The sequence below is a fragment of the Rutilus rutilus genome (genome assembly GCF_951802725.1).
Source record: "Rutilus rutilus genome assembly, chromosome: 24".
NCBI lineage: Eukaryota > Metazoa > Chordata > Actinopteri > Cypriniformes > Leuciscidae > Rutilus > Rutilus rutilus.
The window spans coordinates 10,529,672-10,554,010 of record NC_140228.1 but is presented as its reverse complement, the minus strand read 5'-3'; the positions used below and the strand labels follow the sequence as shown (position 1 = coordinate 10,554,010).

The 24,339-nt window shown below is 37.0% G+C and overlaps 1 protein-coding gene across 1 annotated transcript; it reads right to left on the bottom strand.

Annotated features, from left to right (window-relative positions):
- Positions 1-1,884: 1,884 nt before the first annotated feature.
- On the bottom strand, positions 1,885-22,950 carry stag1b (STAG1 cohesin complex component b). Its single transcript, XM_084398514.1, has 34 exons — positions 22,754-22,950; positions 14,323-14,461; positions 14,116-14,233; positions 13,879-14,016; positions 13,693-13,789; positions 12,956-13,032; positions 12,657-12,861; positions 12,419-12,570; positions 12,261-12,334; positions 11,985-12,108; positions 11,756-11,854; positions 11,577-11,656; positions 11,087-11,194; positions 10,881-10,995; positions 9,433-9,550; positions 9,228-9,331; positions 9,046-9,138; positions 8,072-8,161; positions 7,768-7,971; positions 7,588-7,658; positions 7,417-7,504; positions 6,991-7,071; positions 6,797-6,889; positions 6,463-6,637; positions 5,878-6,017; positions 5,696-5,797; positions 5,458-5,606; positions 5,155-5,283; positions 4,569-4,777; positions 4,228-4,402; positions 3,893-4,006; positions 3,368-3,482; positions 3,123-3,203; positions 1,885-2,942 (listed from the first exon to the last, which is right to left on the bottom strand). Exons 2-34 carry the CDS (start codon positions 14,349-14,351, stop codon positions 2,919-2,921), a joined length of 3,771 nt encoding a protein of 1,256 aa, XP_084254640.1. The 5' UTR covers positions 14,352-14,461; positions 22,754-22,950; the 3' UTR covers positions 1,885-2,918.
- Positions 22,951-24,339: the final 1,389 nt, after the last annotated feature.

The window sequence follows — 24,339 nt, the reverse complement described above, 5'->3', positions numbered from 1 at the left end:
CTCTGTAATTGTAATTCTTACTAGTAATAATTGAATTAGAGAGCTCTATAATTGTAATTCTTACTAGTAATAATTGAATTAGAGAGCTCTCTAATTGTAATTGCTACTAGTAAGAATTGAATTGTAGAGCTCTCTAATTGAATTCTTACTAGTAAAAATGCATTTACGACGAGTAACGCTGGGTACAATTTAAGCTAAAACGGCTTGCCATAGCAGTCAGGTGGTACAACTAGAGCTTTGTAAAGTGAAAAGTGAAAGTGACATGTAAAGGCGAAGTATTGTAACCCATACTCGAAATTTGTCCACTGGATTTAACCCATTTCGCACCAATTTGTTTGTTGTTATTATTTCGAAAAGTTTTAAATGTTACTTTTTTCTGGTCTGCCTCAGTGGTCTAACAGCGCTCGTCACTGTCAAGGCCTCATTATACTTCTGCGTCGGACCTACGCCGGAGCCTATACGCCGTAGGCAACGTGTTGGTTTTAATTTATACTTCTGTGTCGTTGTCCGCGTTGACGCGCACCTAGGGAGCGTGTGAAACCCTGAGGGAGGGGTTCTGGCAGACCAATCACAGCGCTTGTGTCCGCGTAGAATTGACGCGTTGTTACATTTTTGGAGAGGTGCACGTCAGGGTACGCCGTAGGGTACGCGCGCTACACACAGCCTACGACGTAGCTACGGCGGCAGTTCGACGCAGAAGCATAAAACAGGCTTCAGAATGAGTGAGATGACCGATCAAATCAAAGAAGGCGTGGCTTAACTGTTAGTGTGAATTCCAACACGACACTTTATTTTAGCAGGGAAAGAGTGCATTGTAACTAAGATGCAAGTAGCTAAACATTTAATATCTGACCACTGTTTTACGATACAAACGTTCAGCGACCGAAAGTAATTTCCAGTGATGCAAACTACAACATTATTAAGTATCACCGTTTTAAATTAAAAATATGCCATTATTTGACTGAATTTGACGAGACAAGAAACGTTTTGAATTTTTACATATTAGACACACGAATAAGAGTGAATGGGTGCATATTTAAAAATTATATTAATTATTTGCAAATAGTTTAATTCATAATAGACCTGGAACTTTCACCATTCTTATTTGTTGAATTCGCTTTAATTATTTAATTCCTTTAAATAAACCAATAAGACCAATACCCCCCACGCAAAAAAAAAAAAAAAAAAAAAAAAAACCTTGGTACCTAACGTTACCGAATGAAATGTCAGCCCAGGACGAGCTATAGGACTGTGAAGCTTAGGGGTGTTGATGGACTCGATCTCCTCCATCTGTGTTTTGACCATCGTTCTGAATCCGATCCAGACGTAGGCTTTTTGCTCAAAATTTCTTTTTTACGAAGCTCAACCACTTTCAAGTTTTAATAAAATAAAATAAAAATATATAAAAAAAATGCATGAAGCTAGAATAAAAAGTTTTTTTTTTTTTAAAGCAGAGGGTCTGTTTTTTTTCTTTTTATATATTGCATGTTCAGATATTCATACAACAAAATATTCTGGTGGCCATGAAACTTTTGTGAAAATGATTAAAAAAAATTGGTAGGCCTACTGGCTGTCAACTTTTTTCAAAAACACTGGCGGGGAAAGAGTTAAATAAAATGTAGTGCAGTGTTGCACTGGTAATATCTCCATCTTGAAACTGCCTCAGTTTAATTATGTTGGCTGGAAGCCAGTTACCCAATAAAACCAATGTTTGTTGACACAATCCTTACTGTTCCCTTCCTGTGTCTCTAAAACTTCTCTTCATATTTTGAGGAGCTTGAAGAGAATGTTATTTTTATGTCGTAAAATTCAAAACAAATCTTGTATGCACAAACAATTAATGTGTATTAGGAAATAATTCGGTAGGTTTCACAAAATTCTTTTCAAAGTACTTGACTACTTTTAAATACTTTTATTTAAACATGTTTTTTTTTTTAAAAAAAGCAAAGTTTTAACAGTGAAAAGGTTAAAATAAATGACAATACCACTGTTTGATCGGAGTCTGTATCTAAAAGCACCGGTCTAAACAAGGGTTCTGACATCACTCATCAATACCACACAGGTCTTATCAAAACCTGCTCTGTGGATATTCAGATGGACCTAAAAGCCCAATAAACGATCAATAAATGTTCACAGCAATACAGTATTGTGTGAAAGCTACAATGTTTCCACAAACGCACAGTAAAAAAGGTAAATCACTGAGCAGACTCTAAACAGAGGAGGTAAACATGGAAGAAACAAGTTCTTCAACAAAAGGTTTGTATAAAACACATTACCAGTGTCTGAAGTAATGAATACTTCGGTGTACTTCCTCCTCAAATATCCTCATATATTTGAACCTTTTTAATTTTAAAAGAAACGTGGGCTTTTCTATTATTAATCTGGTAAATCAAGTAATCTAACACCAAATTCAAGCAATAATACATTTTTAAGGCCAATAATACTTCGGGACAGACTTGAAAAGAAAATGATCACGACCTTAACATGTTCCTGTCTAAATTTCACCCTGAACAAAACCAGAACATGAACGGGCGATAGTCTTAAAATAGCTAGAAAGCAGTGGAGTAACAAAACGTCTGTCCGAACAACGTCTGATTAAACCACATTTGCTCTAAGAAATCAATGGATGATATGAAAAATAGGAACTGATACAGCTGAGATGTTGCTGAAATCACACCATTGTAAGACCAGCAGATAACAGCTTTTACAGGCTCGCTTGGTCCTTATGAACTGAGGAAATGCTGACTGACAGGAAAGGCTCACAATGGGATTATGGCCAACCACAAAACTAAGAGAGGAAGCTCACATGCTTGCGTACAGTTGTGTGAAACTGCTATTAAAAAAAAACAATATAAACGCTTAAGATGTGATTCTTGTTGGTTGCTGGTTGTGATCACCCATAGAGGCTGAAATCTTTCTCAAAACATCTGCATTCCGAATCCCTGTTAGAGACAGAAGTCAACAAAATAAATCAATTAGTACTTTCTTAATAGCACTAAGCTAAAAAAAATAAACCCCCTTTAAAATGCCACTCTGACATGCCTAATTTAGTTATCCTACAAAACAAGTTACATTGTTACACCTATATCTAATTTACATATCAATATCTGAGGTACACTTACAGAATCATCTTCCATTATGGCCGTAGAGTCAAAAAAGTCCGGTCTGAGTTCAGCTCTTTCTCTGCGGTTTCTCGACGCCGGCTAAAATGTAGAACGAACAAGAGAGCAAAAATGACCCCAAAGAACTAATCTAACAGATAACCAGATGTTGTAATATGAAACGTAGTTTTGGCCGTCACCAGAAACATTACAAATACACTTAAGAACTCAAGAGTGGAGCTCAGCACACATCTGTAAATTCTTACCAGATCTATCACCATGGTATCCTCGAATTCCTCGTTCATGTCCTCTAGCTGACCGCGTGAGGACATCATCACGTCCTCGAAGATGGGCTCAGCATCATCTTCCATGAGGCCTCGCCTGAATAAAATGACTCAAGTTCAAGGAACTGAGAAATACAATCTCTCAACTTTATTTTTGTGATCAGGCATTTTTTATTTCTTAAACTAATCTTACAGTTAGGCATTTAAACTTTAATCCAATGATGATTATTATGTATGTATGCATGCGTGCGTGCGTGCGTGCGTATGTATGTATGTATGTATGTATGTATGTATGTATGTATGTATGTATGTATATATATATATATATATATATATATATATATATATATATATATATATATATATATATATATATATATATACACACATATACATACATACACACATACATACATACATACATACATACACACATACATACACACATACATATTTTTCCTCAGAAAGGTCACAAAAGCTTTCTGAAATGTCAGTGCGAGTACGTACACCTGCTGTCTCACTCCACCAGTGCGTGATTTCATGTAGTTCATGCCTCCTCTCTCTTTTCTGTTCACCTCCTCCATCTTCTGCTGATCCAACCATGACATCTGCATCTGAGGGCTGGAAGTGAGGGAACAAAATGATGCAAGAGCAATGTGAGAATTGCTTCAGCAGGAGCTCAAATAACATAACAGTGCGTTCTGCAAAATGTTTCTCCATAATGTAACTACATAAAACACTGAGATGATCTTTAGGCATCTTTCAACGTAAAAAAAAAAACTAAAAAAGAAGAAAAAAAGCTCTGAACAACTGCTTGTTTTTATTAGGCTGTAATTCCATACTTGTGCATGTAGTCTGGTTCTGAGCCTGGTTCCGATGAGTCTTGGTCTGGGATGTGATCTGCTGCCTGTCTGGGGTTTTCTCTCAGGACAGTTGATGTGAGCTGTGGGGTATGGAGGCCCCCTGGTGTCTGGAGAGTGTCATTACGAATTACCCACGACCCCTCAACACTCTCCTCTGTCAAATGAAACAAAAAAGACATTAATGACCAATCAGATTCATCTTAGACGATGCAAAGGGAATAATAGAATATTTTATAGACGATTTGTTTTAATTAAGATTTGAGAGCTTCAGTGCTTTTTTTTATATTGTCTTGTATGAAATGTTAAAGGTTTTATCCTACCGTCCGGACGTTTTTTGTGCTGTGCCGGTCGGCCCCTTTTGCTGCGGACCGTGCTGGCTTTGCTGGTTGAACTGGTGCCGGTGGTGACGGACAACCGGTCATCATCTCCTCCTGTCAGCAGGGAGTTCCTGTACGCGATGAGAGGCAGCCAGACGTCCTCTCTTCTCTCCATCATATACTCCGTCATAAACTTCTCCAGGTAGGAATGACTGTGGCATGAACACATCAGAATTAAACCCATTGTAACAGATATAAGACTAAAAGTCTGGACACGCATGACACAGTTTTGGTGATTTTATCATGATTCTAAATGATTGAAAATAGCAATGATAAGATATTTTGAAGAATGCTGGTAACTAAAGAGTTTGGATTCTCATTGGCTACCATTGTATGGATAAAAAAAATACAATGGAAGTCAATGGGCACCAGAACCATTTGGTTATCAACATTCTTCAAAATATCTTCTTATTGCTATTTTCCATAATTTAGAATAAATTACATAAGGGTGAGTAAATGATGACAATAGTCATTTTTTGTTGGACTATCCCTTTACCTACATGATATTCAAAGTGTTTTCTGTACTTACACAGTCTTTTTGTCTTGTCGTAGGAGTTTGGAGGAGAACTCACAGAGAACCTCCAGGAAGGCCAGGTTCGGCGGTGGGTACTCTGGTCCTTTTGGATTCGGGACCTTGAAGGCGAATTCAATCCCATCCCTAAGGTTGTTACAAGACATTAGTTCTTGCAAATATTCGCATTAAACCTCTAGAGCCAAATGCAACTGAAGGTCACTAAAGAAACACATAGTCCTGCTGGTTCTGTTCCTGCTCATAATTGCTTCTCATTCTTTATATACAAATGGTGTAAAGCCGATCTGAAGACTTTCTTACTTGTGAAGTGTGGCCACGGCCTCTCTGGTTTTGATCTGGTCCAGCCCAAACGTGAGTGCAAAGCGACGGGCTAGTTCCTTAATGCCGCTGACATGGGAGGACGTTCGGTCCAGGTTGGGTCCTTGGTCCAGGATCAGCTCATTGAAGAGCTGCAAACAGGAAAAGTGTCCAAATTGAAAATGTAAGGAAAGAAAGAGATTCAACATTCATAACCAACTGTGATAATGATCTCCCATACCTGCTGCAAGCTGAGGATCAGGGTCTTTGCGCACTGGATCTTGTCCATCTGTCTGGCCTTACTCAAGGTTTCTTTGATGATGTCTCCATAGTCATTGTAATACTGAAAAACGAACAGCAGTCATTTGAATCACTTCTCAACCATACAGATCTATGTTGTTTAAATGGGTCAGTTTTTCATACCTTCATGTATTGTTTGAAGATGTCAGCAGCAGCAGGCATGTCCACTATGTCGTAGATGATAAGTTTGCAGAAGGCGGCCAACAGATTCCTCCTCTTATGAAGAGCCTCGATCTTATTGGCTTCATCCTCTTCATCACCCTCTGAAAGAAACGGCCCAGCATGAAGTTGAAATTATTAGTTAGAGTTGGTTTAAGAAGTCTTGATGAATTGCACTTCAGTGTATGGCATGTACAATACTATTCAAAAGATTTTAAAATGTAATTTATTCCTGTGATGACAAAGCTAAATTTATATGAAACAGCATTTATTTGAAATCGAAATCTTTTGTAACATTATAAATGTTCAATCAATTTAATGGATCTTTTTTTGTCCCCCCAATAAAAACGTACTGACCCCAATCATTTGAACAGTAGTGTATATAATGCTTTGTTTTATCAGTATCATGATTTTGATCTGAAATCACCTTTCAGAAGTGTCACCACACATATGTGCTCTATAAATAAATTCTTCAATTTCTCATTATTTCACTGTTTTAATCTTAGGATAGTTCTGATAATGTCCAAGTGTATTGGGACAGACACACACCCATGCTCTGATTTTCATCATCCTGGTCGATAAACACGTGATCCAGGACAAAATTGAGCAGTTCATTTTGCAGAGAGCTGTCTGGATTAAAGACCAATGGCTGCAGAGCGTCTCGACCGCCGTTGACCAATTGGTGACTGAAGATCATCAGCAGGTCACATAGCAACATGAAGGCCTATGGAGAGAAACCAGACAACATGACTCATAGTGCATGTTGAAACATTTATAAATGTACTGACTAAGACAGTACATTTAAGGGATGTAATTAAAGAACCCCAGCAAAAATTCAATAGAATTGTAGTTTGTTAAGGTCACTAAAAATGACTCTGCTCACCTGCTCTTTGACTGGAGTGTTCACATTAGACAGGCACTGTTGGCAAACCGCTAGAAAAGACTTCACCACTCTTCTTAATGCCACAAGATCATCCTGCAACAGGAAACACATATGAACTTTTATGTCACATAATTCCCAGAGAACATAAGTAAATCAGACGTATGTACTTGGAAAGTTTTTGGGGTCTATTGCACCTTTGATGGAAATCCTTCAGTAATTTTCACCAGCTGCCACAGGACGGAGTAATGAGAACACTTCAGAGCCTGGACAGCGATCTGACCGAGACAAGACAAGACAAGACAAGGGAATATAGATTCATCATTTAATGCACTGGGTTACAAAGGGCTATTTCATAATAAATATTTTACAAGATCACACATTGTGATGTAATGACATGTTTCTTCGTTATCCATATTTGTGAAATTTTAAAAGTTAATACAGTTTTGTCAAGCAAACACTTATTCAACTTCCGGACCCTACACTTTTGAACATTAGTCTCTGCAATTTAGTCACTGTTTTATATGTCAATTTATTCAGTGTTATCACGTAAAAAAATCTGAATTATGAACTTCTGATCCATTGATTCCCATCCATTTTCCAGGTTTAACGTGTTTGTTTACCTGCTCTGGCATGGAGCCCTGTTCGATCCCCATCTTCAACAATCGATAGCAGTTTTTGAAAAGGTCCCACTTTGTAAGGTCATGTGCACTGGAAAGCATACAAAACAAACCTGAATGCTGTGTACAAACTTTCCAAAACAAAGACAAAATAAGCGCGAATCGGTCTCTTACTTATGGAAAGCCGTGAGCTTCTTTAGCGTTGAAAGAACATTATAAATGTCATCGTCATCAGCTTCATCGGCCTAGAAAAAAAAGAAAGAGGCAAAAACAGAATTCAGTTTCAAATGCTTAGAAGCCATTCACTAATGTTCATACATGAGGAAAAGCACTGAAACGAAGCTGCTCTTTCACCTCCTGCAGCAGGTCTTCCACCGAGTGAGCGAATCTGTCCGTGAGCTCGTCGATGAGTTGACTGCGAGCGATATCTACGCGGTTCATGATGGTGTATTCTTCACTGCACAAGATGCTGTAAGTCTTGCTACACGCCTCCAGAACATCCATCTCTGTGTGCTTCTCCACCACCACCCGGATCTGCTTCAGCAGGGCATCCAGATGCTGAACACAGATAGGAAGAGACGGGTAAATGAGAAAACAACAAAACACTAGTGTAAACTGGAACACAATGCATCTGTCCAGATTAGAACTCCAAACAGACCTTTTCCATTCGTCCTGAACTGTAGACCTCAAGGTCAAAGAACTGAGGGATCTGAAGGAGGTTCGCCACCTTTTCAGAATCAGTCTGGTACTGAAGAACAAATGTGAAGCAACATTCAAAGTAATTAGATTCAGCATCTGTATGCCATGAACAAGCTAGCTTTGATGTACATGGTTTTGTTTTTGTTTTTTTCCAATTATTAACAATGTTAAAAACTGTTTTGTTGCAGATTTAAGTTTTGTGGAAATCTTTTTTTTTTTTTTGGATATTTTAATGAATAGAAAGCTCAAAAGAAGAGCTTTTATTTGAAATGGAAATCTTTTAAAACATGATATGTAACACTATATGTCTTTACTGTCACTTTTGATCAATTTAATCTATCCTTGGTGAATAAAAGTATTAATTTCTTAAAAAAAAAAAAAAAGGTAGTTTCCACAAAAGTATTGAGCAGAAAAAACTATTTTCAACATTGATAATTATAAGAAATGTTTCTTGAGCACCAAATCAGGATATTAGAATGATTTCTGAAGTATCATGTGACACTATAGACTGGAATAATGATGCAGAAAATTCAGAAAATCCATCACAGGAATAAAGGAATAAATTACACTTTATAATAAAAATATATTAAAACAGAAAACAGCTATTTTTATTTATTAATGTACTGTATTTTTTTACCAAATAAATGCAGCATTGATGAGCACAAGCAGCATTAGAGTCTTCTTTTTTTTTGTAAATAATTTTATCGCAATGGAAAAAAAGTGAGTGGATCAGCTTTGCAACAACAAAAATAAAAAGAGGGAAGCCACCAACTGAATGTGTGCAATCACATCCCACCAAAAGGCAGAAGAGTAGACAGCTTTGTTAATTATAATTAGTGCAATTTGGTTGTGATTTGCATGTAGTGAAAACTATGTAGTGAGGCCATTCTCTGGCCTCTTGAACTCTGACATTACTGGACCCTGGTGCTTTACCTTTGAAAGTAGCATGGGAAGAGCAACAATCAAGTGTTCAGTGAGTCGATTCTTATCGTCAATCTGCGTCTTCTTCTCCTTGGCAGTGAGCACCTGAAGTGAGCACAGAAGACCAACAGAAAGTCTTTAAACTCATAATCTATAATGCGTCAACTGTAAAGGCTGATTCCAAGATAACTTACCCTCTTTCCTGTTCCTCTGCCCACAGGCGGATGAGCTTCGGCTGCCTGCCTGATGGTGCAGACCATGAGCTCGATCAGTGCGCTCTCATGCCGGTCTACCAACACTACAACAAAACCCACAATCAGTAAGGACTGATGGGCAACACAGAGATACAGGCTTGTTTCATCCAAAAAAAAAATCTAAAATGAACGCGAGTTGCTGTACCCTCTTCCCCCGGTACAGGGTCCTCCAGCAGGAGCTCTACCATGCAGTCCCAGTCTTTCAGCAGATCCTGCGAGCTGTCCCACAGACTGTCCACCAGGTATGCCGCATGCTCGTGAAGCTGCCACGCAAGAAGACAGGAGGACGGTTAGATAAATCAATAACCAGTGTCAGGCAAACGTCAGAAACTAAGAAATGGCTTCCTTTTAATTGAATTGGTCACATCCAACAGAAAGCTGAATTTGAATTTAAAAAGGAATGCCAGGATTTTTAGAACTGCTATCAAAGAAATTCAGTCATACAAAGATTTTGTGGCAAAACAATTCATCATTATGTCTAATTATGGATAATTGTGAATAATGCAGGATATATAAGCAAGATTCTGAACTGATTACAAATATGTTCTTGATTAAAAAGGGATCATTTTCACAAATGAAAATTCTGTCATCATTTACTCTCCCTCAAGTTGTTCCAAACCTGTATGAATTTCTTTCTTCTGCTGAACACAAAAGAAGATATTATGAAGAATATGGGTAACCAAACTGGAAATGTCTGGTTATGGGGAAAAAATAAATAATACTATGGGGCCCATCAAGTGACATTCTTCAAAATATCTTCTTATGTGTTCAGCAGAAGAAATAAATTCATACAGGTTTGGAACAACATGACAGTGAATTTTTATTTTTGGATGAATTATCCCTTTAAACTCAAGACTGTCAAATCAATTAACATGGCCATCAAAAAAGATTTTAATTTGGTAAAGAGTACCAAAAAAAAAAAGAAGTCCATTACATTGTTATCATACCTTAAAAAAAAAAGAACATAAACATAAATATAAGTTGAGAAATGTATAAAATAAATAATAAATATTGACAAACAAATTGGTTGTGAATTAGAATTGTGAAATCAAATGTTCTTTCTCTGTGGTCCATAAAAGGCTACTTTCTAAAATGTAATTACATTTATTAAAATAGGCATATCAAACATGAATTTATAATATAATGTTTAGAAATACCCAATATGTTGATTGAATGACAAAATGTTTATAGGCAAGTCATAACAGCAGTTTGAATTTCAGTTTCTACCTTTTTAAATTTCTAATTAAATTTCAATTTCGCATCCTGTTGAGTGGCACACAACCCTTTTTAACTAAAGACCAATTCACACTGCACCGACCACACAATGACCAACTCAGACAAACCACCAGATTACAGTACGCCGCTTCTCAGACGTTCCACGACCCGACAATCACTGATTTAACATGTTAAATAGGCAAAAACAAGGCCAAAAGGGGTAACGCACTGCTCCGACAAAACCCGACGAAGTGTCTGTTGCCATCTGTGGGTTCAGTGTGAATTGGCCTTAAGGATATTAACTTCTAAGTGAAGGGATGAGCAAATAAATTAATATATAGGAGTGAATACAGGCTAAGCTCTGCATATAAAACTCACTTCGCTCTCAAGGAAGAAAAGCACCAGCATTCTTATAAGGTTCCCATTGGGGCTGTTTCGACCTCGTCTCTTTGCCAAAGCCTCCTCAGCCTGAGGGTCATGCCTGCTGAACAACCTGCAGCCAGACAACAAACAAATGATTAAAACATTTGGGAAGTTTGGCATGCTGTGATCATGTTTGAAACAGACATGTTCATTCATCTCACTTTCTGTGGAGGAACTCTCCAGCTGCCACAGCAACAGGCCGATGAGCCGAATACACTAGATGGTAGACGTTCTCGCAGTCTTCGTTAGACAGAGCATCCTCACTACCGCTACAGGACAAAACAAGATGAATGAGAGAGATTTAAGGATGTAGATTAAGACATGAGAGATGGAAGAAAGAGTCACACAAGAGAGATCTTATAAGAAACACAGAAAAGATTATGTTAAGAACTTTTCTTACTACTTCTACAATATAAAGTATTATATTTTCCTTATGCAAATACCTTCATTTGGCAAAATGTTCAGTACCCAACACCACAATGTAGCATTCTATATGTGTATTAATGCTGTCATATTATTAAAATAAATAAATAATTGTAATTGTTAAGTCTTATATTGTCTCTAAATAAATTCTAATATAATATCATATATTTAACAAAGCCATAGAGTCAAAGAAACTTGGAAAATAGAGATTATGTAGAAAATACTTACTGTAGAATCAAAGTGACAAGTCGTATTGCCTCTACTGCCACATCATACTCTTTATCCAGCGTCATAGATACAATACGGTCCTGAGAGAAAGGAAATGACATCATAATGTTTCCAAACTGATGTCCACAGCAATCAGGCACATTTTGAATATTTTAATAGAGTATTCACACATTTGTTACCTTAAATCGATTGGTGAAGAGCTCAAGCTTGGGGAAAAGCTCTCTGTTGGTGTAGAGGGTCTGAAGGGCCTTTAGACATTTGAGTCGAACTTCACCTTGCTGTAAAGGATTACATTTTACACAATTATTTAAATCTAGAATAACACCAATATATTGTGATGCATGTGGTAATTATGAGAGATGGGAATAAGTAAAACACACACACACACAGGAAATTATAAACACTTACTCTGTCATGTAGCGTCCAGCCCACATACTTTAAGTAACTGTCATTGAGAAAAGCATCACTGTATAACTTCATCCAAACTCCAATCTCCTCTATGCAAATAGCTCTAATCTCCGCAATGGCATCCCTGAAAGAAAGCAAGATAACACAACATGAAACAAACATGTTGTCAAATGAATTTCCAGTCACAATAGCATTTGATTCACTTTGATTCCGATATCATTCAGACTATGATTTGACTAACAAACCATCACAAATGGGTTTCCACCAGCTACTAACCTGTAACGGTGAACAAAAATACCCTTGAAGATCGAGTTCATCATGTTCTCAATCTCATCTTGATTTTCTTGGAGCTACAAGATGAACAAGAAAACACATTGAAAAACAAATTCATGAGATAGTAGAACAAAATTTGGAAGAAAAGGAAACAATCGCACCTCTTTTCTCTTCTCCAGCAGCAGCTCCAGCTTCTCGTTGGCTCTTTTCCCTGCAACCTTATTCCTTTCAGCTTCATACTGTCTCTGTGTGTTATCCTGATTGATGCTCAGGTTCAGAGCCACATTTACCAGTGCCGTCATCAGTTTCATTGCTGCAGTGGAAACAAGAAACATGACAAAACTTAACTCAACAGCGCGGTATGAGGAATAACTCTAAGGTCAAAGTTGACGGACTGACCTGCCAGCGTGCTGGTGTGTCTGAAGGCTCGGACCTGTGAGTCTGAGAGTCCAGTGAGCAGAGAAATGACCGTGTCCATCATGTATTCATCGTAGATGATGCTGTACTGGCACTGACGGATCAGAACCATGATGAACTCGCAAAAGTTATATCGGAATTTCTTCCACTGCGGTCCTGCCATTGTGAGAGGGTAGTCGCCGCTGTCCTGGATTTGACAATCAGAGAAATGTATTAACAACATTTTTGAGAATTCAGATGGAGAGAAAAAAAGAGAAAAAGAGTCAAAAGTAACATCAAACCTCATCAAACTCCTCTGTCATCTTCCTGATAATTTCAGCATTCTGCATGTTCCTGAACATCTCAATCCTTACAGTGCCTGTGTTTCACATGAATACATCACATCGGTACAGTTGATATTTGTGAAATATCAGACAAAAGATATATACACAACTGTTCATAAGTTTGGGGTCATTTATGATTTTTATTCAGCAAGGATGCATTCATTTAATCAAAACACTTTAACACTTTATTTTAAGGTGACGTAGTTACACGCTACTACATGTACTTACTATAGTAATAACAGTAAATTATGCATAATTACAAGTAACTAACCCAAAACAAACATAACTCTATAGTAAGTACATGTAGTTAATTAATATTACTCAGTACTTATTTGAGTAAGTACAACGTAACCATGTCACCTTAAAATAAAGTGTAAACGGAAAAAAAAAATCCTGAAAAGTATCAAAGTTTCCACAAAAAAAATATTAAGCATGCACAACAGGTGTCAGTCAACATCGATAATAATAATAAATGTTTCACGAGCACCGAATCAGCATATTAGAATGACTTCTGAAGGATCATGTGACACTGATGACTGGAGTAATGATGCTGAAAATTCAGACTTGCCATAGTAGGAATAAATTACATTTTTAAAATATATTAAAATAGAAAGTCATTTTAAATTGCAGTCATATTTGACAATCATAGTGGTATTCATTTGGAACTGTTTTGAGATGTGAAATACAAAAATTACCTTTACAGCCAGAACACTGAATGAAGAAGTTGATCAGATCTAGGAGTGCAAGGTCTCTGTCTTGCTTGTAAGATTCAATCCAGTCATCAATGACAGACTGGAATTGCAAAAAGAAACAACAGTCATTTAGTAAAATTACACCTCAAATAGACAGAAACCGATAGAAATACACTTGTTGTGTTTTACCTGCATGGCACTTTTGCCTTGTTTGACCACCTCAAACAGAGTGCTGGGGTCTGCCCCCTCTCCATTCTGATGGGCCACTCCGTTCGGCCTCCTCCCTCCTTTATCAACCGGAGATCTCCGGGCCTTCTTATTGGCCACCTGGCAAAAAAAAGACAGATCAGAAAGAGTGGTTGACAGAATGCATTTAGGGTTCAAATGAATGCAATCAGTTGGTCTGCTCTGCAGTGGTGGTCTTACTCCTTGTTTTCCAGGCCTGCCTCTCTTTTTCTTGCCTTTTCCCTCCACGGGGTCATCCAGCTCACTTACGCTCATGCTCAGACTCATGGTGTCGCCTTGCCCGTCATTTGACGAGTCCCTGCACAGAGTATCGCAAATGTTTATTAACACTTGTATGCAAATGCATATTAGTTCTAAACTCCCATCCATTTAAAGTGTTTTACTTACTGTAACACAGGAAATTCTGAGTTGATCATGTTGCGTCTTCTGACAAAACTAGGGGAATCTAGAGAGGAATCACCCAGTGATGCCGTGAATGTGTTTGCAATTCTTTAGTTCAGGCCTAGAGGGCTTCAAAACACATAACCTGAGAAATAAGAGCAAACAGAATCATATCAGGATGATAAGAAGCATAATTATGTGCAGCATAAAACTGATTGAGCTGTAAAGTGTGCACAATATGAAATAAGCACTGACCAGCTTGGCTTACTGGCTATTTTATTTAGTCATTTAATAGATTATGCCTCAGTAAATAATTAGACAAACACTAATAAAAGTAAACATAAAAATACATACATTTTTATTATTATTTTAAAATAAGTTTAAAAAACAAAATCTCTATATAAAATAAAGCTAAATCAATTGCCATTTGAAATCATTTTAAATTAAACTAATAACATAATACAGCCACTAGGGACAGCACCACCCATGATTTTTCAATAAAACTAAACTCCAGGATCAGGATCACAAATATATGCAACAACTCAAAACGCAATCATAATAACCACTTATTACAGCAAAATGACATTTGTCTTAATCTCTTACACCTGAGGCAAAAATATAACATTACATTACATTAGACAAAATAAACACTGCCATTAGGGGGCATCCCAAGCATGACTTTTCCCTGTTGCTGTGGAAACAGCAGAAACTGAGGCAGACAGGAAGGCTAAACGCATTCAAATCAAGTGGAGATTGGACGTACACAGATCTAAATTAGATCAGACTTTATCTGCGTTATTAGATAATATGAAAAGCAAATATTTCCATCCCTGACTGATTTAGACAGTGCACTTGGATGCATCTTCACAAATGATTTGATCTTAACCAACACAAGATGGCTCCCCACCCCCAGAGGAGACTTTTCCACACCGTAGTAATAGATGTTTCTGAGGATTCAAACTGCTTGAATCACTGTATGCAACCGTGAAACAGACATATGGATGACGTTCAACAGGAATGCACGCTGGAATTTCCTTCATCACCAGATTCAGGCTTTTCAAGACAGAACAGCCGTCGGATGGTGTTCTAAGTGGACATACGGAGAAAATAAAACCCCTTACTTTGCATCTGTAACGCTCCCCTCCCCCATACAGATTTGGATATCTCAGCAAATATGGTCCAGGCCTAAACTCTGGCCGTCTGCGCCAGAAAAATTGTTTAACAGCTGACCGTTACCTAATCACACCAGAGTCGGGGAGCAGACACATAAGACAAACAAATGCTGATTAAAATAACGTTATTCAGGCACAAATATCTCTAGTAGAGCAGAAGTGCATACAAGCTGTTTCTCTCTGATCAGTAAGTGTTAACTATAGTGTGTACCGAAGGTACAGCACAGGAAAGAAAAAGTAATTTACACCTCAGTGGAGGCTGTTGACAGTGAAGAGAGCTGAATCCTTTTGGGAATTCTAGAATATGAATGTCAATGTCAGCCATATACAATAGAGGATCATTCAGCAGTACACCTTCAATGGCTCATGGTAGTACAAGATCATTTGTGTGAAATTACTCTCTACTTCCACTATGGGCAGCCAATCTGCAACTAATCTTGTGGTATTTAAAGGGGCAGTCACAGTGTGGAAATTTTGTAAGATGAGATTAGAAGAACTAAAAAGAATTGCAGAAAAATGACTGATTCCCGCAAAGGTTTTTCTAAACACGCCAATGCCGTTGAGTTATCAAACAGGAAGCCCAACCCTAAACTCACACAACCAAACGTCCTTTTAAGGTAAGTCAGTCACTTGGCAGCCATCTTGGAAACACCCCCAGGTAGCAAGTACAGTTCCTGTCTACTGAATAAATAAAGACAGAAACATTCAAAACGGTTTAAATCCCATTGAGTTTTATTATCATTATAGTCTCCAACCCACATAATGTCTCACTCTGACGTTAATGACGTCACAATGGCACTGATGCGGATCATGCAAAAGTTTCAGTTACAGATATAAATTCTCTATCCGGTCAGAAACGTTTAACTTATTCCACCAGCGAAAGTGTCCAACAGCAGGGGTTTAAATAGGCGTTCAGCTTATCATGTGACTTTAAAACGACTACTCCCATGAAGCCACACACATGCATGTTAAAAATAAATCATTATTAGGCTACTTCATCTCCAGTGAATGTGAACCATTGCAAGTGTTTGTCAAACGTACTATTAACTTCTGAGGGAAAGAATTACTTTTACGACAGGAGAAATGATTTGAACATTTACCTGAATGAAACGTGTTCAAAACAAAAGGACGAGATCACAGAGGGGTCAAGACGAGAGTAAATGGTTCTCACAGTGAGGTCAAATTGGAAAAAGAAGCGTAGATGTGGCAAATAATGACATAGCACAGAACAACCCCTGAAAGCAACTCAATGGCTCAGTGAATGTGCTAATGGGCCTGCAGCTTCTCATCGAGCTGGTAGAGTAAGCACAGATTCATTAGAGTCTGGGGACACACTATTAAATGCTTCGCACTGTATGATGACAGTGAAATGAGGCTATTCTTGGCACTGGCCGTGTGAAATGCTTTTAAATCAGACCAATTATATTCTTTTCTCTGCATCCGAGGATGGTAACCGGCTATTTTCATGTTCGTGCACAACAGATTTCTTTCAAATCACTCTGGGCTCTTAGTTGAATCAGTAATGGGGTTAAATGTGGAAAATACACTCTGAATCTCAGTATGCTTCAGTTTAGTTCACATCAGACCAAACTGCCCATTCTGAATGCTGTTTGCATCATGCATAAACCTCTGATATCTGAGTCTGATGTCTAGCAATGATGATTTTGTTAGATGAAGAGTGCCTTTTTATGCTTGTTACATAAAGACTTTCAAGTTCATCTCTTACTGCTAAAACGTACATATCTTAACCTCTCTAAGATTACAACAATCACATTACCAGAAAAGACAGTTGAATGATCCATTTTAAGTCACTCCACAGAAATCCATGCTTTCACAAACGTAACTATCTTACAGTACACAGTTACCAATAACAAGGTGCAATAAGCAGATTTACTTTCCATGACTAATTAATTAACACAAAAATAAAAGATATTGTTGATTGGGTGCAAGTCAAATTCTCCTCCTGGATGCCAAGGTCTGTTACAGTAACAAATTACAAAAATGTAACAAAATAGTTACATTTTACTTTAGTTTTAAAATTTAAACATGTTAATTAGAGGATTATAATTAGTTTCTGTAGCTCAACTACATAATAGCGCAAACAACAAAGGTTGTAGGTTTGATTCTCAGTGCTAAAATGTACAGTAATTAGCTTTGCATTAAAGTGTGTGCAAAATTCATGAATGCAAACATTTCCTAACCACAATCACAGAAACTTGTTCACAAAACAGGGCACATTTCTAATAGAAAACCTTATGTGCACATTTCCCTCTTTCAGCAGCAATTATTTATTCTGCTGTCAAATTTTTTTTAAATAATAAAATAGTACCAAATTCAGCCTTTAGAGATCACATCTTTGTGTAGCCTATATATCTACACATCTTAGCTTATACGTGCACTGGTTTAGAAGTGAAGATTTATCTAGAGTAAATGAGATTGGATTTATATATCCTATCATCTGTTCATCTGTTCATCTCATAAACATTTGTGCTGGACAGACAGCAGTCTCTAATGATCTGTGAAACACTCAGAATAGCTTGACAATTGCCCCGAGAGTCTGAGAGAAAAGCAGCATTGGCTCTCGCTTTGTCTTGCACACGCTCGTTCCGAAAGAAAACTCAATGTTTTATAGATCAAAATCTGTCTTAAGACATCAGCGTAATAAGGTCTTTTCAAGCGAGCGGGCCGCAACGACTGGCATTACACACACTTACTTTCTAAATGATGTAACTACATGTGGCTTGTCAATGTGGAATTCTGCCTTTAGCTAGATAAATGAAACATCGTTTGTTTCACCTCTAACACTCATGCTTCTAAAATTGCTCATTTTTACACAGTTTTAACACTGAAATATCTTAAAATAACCAGGTCTACATAGAATCAGTGCCCACAGAATTTGAACAGCTCAAGTTTTAAACATTTCCTGCCCCTTGAATGTTTATTTATTACATATTTTGGATACCAACATGAACACAGCACTTTTAGTTTCTAGTATATTTACAACCATTCTACAATTTCTTTTACCCCCAAATCAGCAAAGAAAATGTGGAAAAAGTACTAATAGCCAATTAGAAAGTCTAAGAAAATAAATCAACTATACAAATTACAGTGCTACATATTGCAACTAAATACGAAAAAGAGAGCGATAGACTCGGTGTATATAAATGCAGAGTAATAATTATGTTATAGGTAAATAAACTGAACAAAATGTAGTTGCGGATGAAATCCGGCATTTTAGACTGATCTTTCTGTGATTGCTTTGGCTTGACAAAGCTCAGATTCAGAGAAAACGGATTATGAATATGATATCCAACCAATCATGAAAATTGTAAGCCATTTTTTCTCAGTTTCAGGGTTTCTTTTTTTTCATTTTTCACCCTCATGTTGTTCCAAACCAGCATGACTTTCTCAAAATCCTTTCTTTTGTGTTCCACAGAGGAAAGACAGACATAGAGGTTTGGACATAAGAGTGAATAAATGATTACAGAATGTTTCTTGGGAACTATCCTTTTTTAATGAGTTTCAATTCTAAAGTGCATTGCAAACTCCTCATTATACTAAAATAAATATAGTCAAACCAATGTTTTCTTTATGAGATCAATTATTCCATACAGGATTACAGTGCAAGCAACTTTACTATTTAAACAGATGGATATTTAATACGCATATAAACTTGTCATGAAGTATTAAAGAAAAGACCCTTTTCAACCTCATTCATGAGAAATCCTTCAGATAGGGATAAATGTACAAACATTAAAGCCCATTCACATGGTGAATCTTCATCCACTTTAAACTATTCATTCATCCCACAGGTGATGCGATTCTTCTCATCTCTTAAAGCAACATTCATTGATCTTCATAACACAGCCAATAAAATTCCAAGATAAGAGCATATGACCGACAGTGAGGGTGTTTCCATGGCAACAACGGCCTCCTGGAATACATGTCACGCATCTAAATTGCTCAAAACACCCGCACTCAGGAGAGGGCATGATACCACAAAAGAAAGGTGAAGTCACACTAGTTTAACATCGACCATCATTTAATCCAAGATGGTTCACTTCTGAAAACAAGGCTGATGACAATCATTAAAATATTCACTGGTATGATAACCACATAGAAACAATAAGTGCTATCTTAGCATAACACACACCTATATACAGACAAACACTAAATAATGCAAATCGATGAATGACCAAAGCAGAAAGGTGATAGCTATGCTTGTATGAGCTTTTCTCTCTGCATGTGGTTCTCCAGAGGGACAAAGCCAAGGACACAAATTGCTGTGGTCCTTAATATGGGATATCTGCCACATAGTTCAGACTATAAAAGGTGAGAGATAATGAAATCAGCACATTTGAGCTGAAGCCTGCCAAGAAATGGGTTTGAAAGAAACTCAATCAAAGAAAATATACTCATTGAAGTTAGCTATATGATGTACTTGAAGCTGGGATTTAGGTTTTGTTTTGAAGTCTACAATAAGTCCTCCAGAGATAAATCTTAGTCTATTGGGAAATCAAGCACTTTACACTTAACACAAAGTCTTCCTTGTCTACGCCAAGATGTATAGATAGAATTACAAACCACAGCCTTCATTTGATGTATTTAAAAAGCCATCAGGGTTCCTGGCAACAGTGCAAACAGAAACACTGCTAAGACTAATGTACATCTAAATCCAATAATATCTTTACAAATAAGAAGCTAACCCTCTGAGGTTGATTGGACTTTTAGATACTAAAACATACCGCATTTAGCACAACAATTAGAAGGTACACACCTGTAGCGCAACGGCTTTACGCTAGCGTGAGGTATGTAGACGGATTACATATCGAACACTAAAGTGTGCAAAGCCTTTTATTCCAATGTGGGGTTTTTCAATCTTCAATCGTATGAAACCCTCACCACAAAAGTCTCAGATCAAAAGGCTTGTAGCTTTCTGGCGAACCTTGAAACTTTATCTTGCAGAAATTCTAATGTACTATTCCTCACACCTGCCAAATATGAATACAAGTAAATAGAAACATAAGCACAAAGCAAATAAGGCTAATGATGACTAATGATAGATTTCTTACACTTTGACCAATATATTTCCAAAAAAAAAAAAAAAAAAGCTCTTGGAAAAAAACTGCATGAGGACTCATTCAAAATCAGATTAATTCACAAATGCATCATTCAGACAGATTCGGGAACCAGGAACAAACTCATTCGGTCACAAACCAGCAAATATTGCCCACGGGTAATTGATAGCAGATAAAACATTTCAGATTTTATTAAATCTCATTATTTGTTAAGATGGAAAACATAAATTAAAAAGGCCCTGATTTTTCCTTGCCAATGAGAACAAATATAGAAGCATTTTATATTTTGTGTGTGGAATACTGCATGTTAACCAACTTCACAAGACATCTTGTGCAATAAGCTATGCTGTGTGCATAATGTACTTCCAATAATATCCATATAAATGCAATACATATTTACTGTATATATATGCAATATGTATTGCATTTATATGGATATTGTTGGATTTAGAAGTACATTTATTATATGTGCACAGCACACACGTTAACCAAAATCCCTCAAATGATGCAAACAATGTTATCTTTTTCTCTTAATAGTATTTGATGCAACCACATTTCCTCAAAAAGCAACAAAGTGTAGCACTAACTATCAAGGTTCAGTGCTGAATCAAGACTCAGAAACTGCACAAACAACATTTGGATAATGCTTATTCAGTGCTTACTCAGTGGCACCGAGAGAATATACAGACACCTGCCAACATCTCACCTTAAAAAGCAGAACAATCAAAAACACAACACTTGTTCACACAAGTAGTTCATGGGAATATAAATAGAAAACCGACTGATGGGTAAACAAGAGCTCTCACATGATGTAAATCAGTGTTCATCAGTCTAAATAGAGGAAATGACCATCTGTGCTGTTTTGAAAAGTTACATTATATTTTACAAGCATGGAACGGAGCTAGATGAATGACTCATTAAGTTTCCAAAGTGGTCTGAGCATGTTATGTTGTTCAAGAATTAGACATAACCATTGCTTCTCTCTCTCTCTTCATTTTTTTTTTGTTGTCAGAATAAATATGAATAAAATATTGTGCCTGGGAAGTATTTTATTGCTCAGATAAATAATCAAATACCAGCTATAGTCCTCAAACTAGCCAATAACACTTTACAATAAGGTTTCATTAGTTAACTAATAATGAACCGCACTTCTACAGAATTTATTAATCTTTGTTAATGTTCGTTTCAACATTTAGCCTACTAATAGCCTACATTATTAAAAGCAGTGCACTGAAGTAACATGAACAAACAATGAACAGCTGTATTTAACAATACAGCAAAAGATTAACAAAAACAGTAACAAATGTATTGTTCGTGGTTAGTTGACGTTATACATAAACAAATGTTAACAAATTAAACCTTATTGTAAAGTGTGACCAACTAGCCTGACTATGGAAGTAGTGTAGGTTATGAAAAAAGCCTTCAAGAACTAACTACAAGCTAAATCTGGACATCAATATTTTAAAACAAAAAGTGAATAAGAAAGAACAATAACTGAACTGTGAATGATTTAGCATACGCAAGTAGCACTACACACAATTCTTCCTCTCAGATGTTGTACATTACTCAACGAACTAGTTATGTACGTCTCGGTCAAAAGTTGTGTTGTTTATCTTTACTGGCCCAAATTACTTAACCAACATAAATCTCCATCCCTTAAAGTCCGCAAATAAAGCATATTTTTCGTGACAACTCCGGGAAGTGTATGAAACTGGACAAACTTAGAAGCAAGTACACAAATCAGGCATTGCATTCAAACTAGCAGCGACCTGCACGAGCGCATCAGAGAACAACAGCAGTTGAGAGTCTCGCGCGCCTGACTGACGTTCATGGCGGCAGGAAGACATAATGTCACACTCGTTCCTACAATAATAACACACCAAATCACACGCGCTTCAGCTTATTAAGATAATATAGCCATGAGTGAAAGGGAAGACAGTGTCACCAAGGACAGGGGGCATGCACACACACGCACACACACACTGTCCTTCGAGAATTCATCCCATCCCCCTACACGCACACACATATACACACACACACACACACACACACACACGCGCGCGCACGCACGCACACACACTCCCTCTTGCATGTCCTCCATCTTTAATGCAAGCTCGATTTACGCAGTGAGCGCGCACCCCACGGAAAGATTCAGATTCAGTTGTTGCAAAACTAGTACAAACTCACCTCAACCGCTAAAAGGGGTCCTCCGGGACACGCGTCAGTAATAATTGGCGCGATTAATTGACCAAATAGTTTATGTTTTTATATTGTAAATTAGACCTGAAGCAGAACCGCGCCTTTCCTGAGAGAAGCAATCCTAAACTGCCATCTGGCGGCTTTTACCGCAACGAAATGGCGCGATGGGAGTCTGATCTGAGGTCGCCTCCTGGTGGACAGAGGATATTTTTACACAAAGCAAAAATAATAAAAGACGTGTTTGGAAGAGATAAAGAGATAAAGTTTCACTGTGCTGAGATCGTAGATGGGCCATTTCACGCCTGGCCTTTTGTATCCCTCATGACTGTATGTGTTACCATAGGCATTTGTCTAATCACATCAAAAAAAAATACAGTAACTTTACATTTGTTTGTTTTCCCCCACCATTTTCTCCTATTTGGAATGTACCCTTTTCTTGAGTTATTTTCTGTTATGTACATTTTAAAAATAAATACATATCGAAATAAAAGCTAGCATGTTGTATTTTATCTCTCTATATTTTACATCATATTGTTGAAAATATTTTTATTAAAATTTAATTACGAATATTTTTATTAAAATGCATTGCATAGTAATAACACTTTTAAAAATTATTTTTCTTGTCGAATGTTTAAGATCATAAACAAATTTGCTTTAAAATCGACTTTATATGGTTACATATGCAAATTAAAATGGTAACCATTTCCATTTTAAGACCAGTGTAAAGGCAATCATTTCCACTTGAGTATTTTTTTAGACCTTATTAAGGGCACAGAAAAACATGATTTTCTTCTATTTATGTCAAATACTTTGATTGAATCTATTTATTTAAATGAACAACCCCACATTAGCTAAGCATTAAACAACATTTGACCCTCAAACTGCACATACAGGTTCTGTATATGATGGCTATTATGGTGTCTGTATATCCGCTAAACCCATACTAAACATAGATAAGCCTAGAATAAAAAATTATGCAATATGAAAACGATATATACTTTATAAATGCATTTTTGGCACTTTCAGTGGCGTTTTTTTCCTGGTTAATTTCTGACTCTGGTTCACATCTCACATCTCTCACTATTACAATCTGTCAAACATATCTGGGATGGTGCTTAGGTTGTAAAAACAGATGTCATTTTTAATAAATACTTAATACATATACTTAATAAAAACATAAGATAATAAGGTTTGAGAACAACACCAGCTTTAAGAGATCAGAAATCCTTTTTGGTCAACGTCAGTATCCGTAGTCTCTCTCAACCAACCGAAAAATCTTTCAGATGAAACGAAAGCACAGAATCTTTCAATACAGGGCAGACCGTCCACTCAGACACACATGAGTCACGTGCTGCTCAGTGGAGATCCTGATTGGTTACATTCCTTTTCAGAGAAGCAGATGTAGTGCTACAAGTCTGCCATCTTTACAAAAGCACCAACATCATCTAATAAATGTAAACACATTTACACATATAATGCCTCAAATCGTTTTTTTACATCAGTGTTTTTCAACTGGTGGGTATTAAAATATAGATCAGAGGTCGTGGCCCAAAATGGGCTATTGTAATCATTGA

Coding starts and splice junctions, on each gene's coding strand:
- stag1b (XM_084398514.1), bottom strand. CDS start 14,351: ATGATCAACTCAGAATTTCCTGTGTTACA. Junction 14,234..14,322: donor TCAGAATTTCCTGTGTTACA/GTAAGTAAAACA, acceptor TACTCTGTGCAG/GGACTCGTCAAATGACGGGC. Junction 2,943..3,122: donor CCATAATGGAAGATGATTCT/GTAAGTGTACCT, acceptor TGTCTCTAACAG/GGATTCGGAATGCAGATGTT.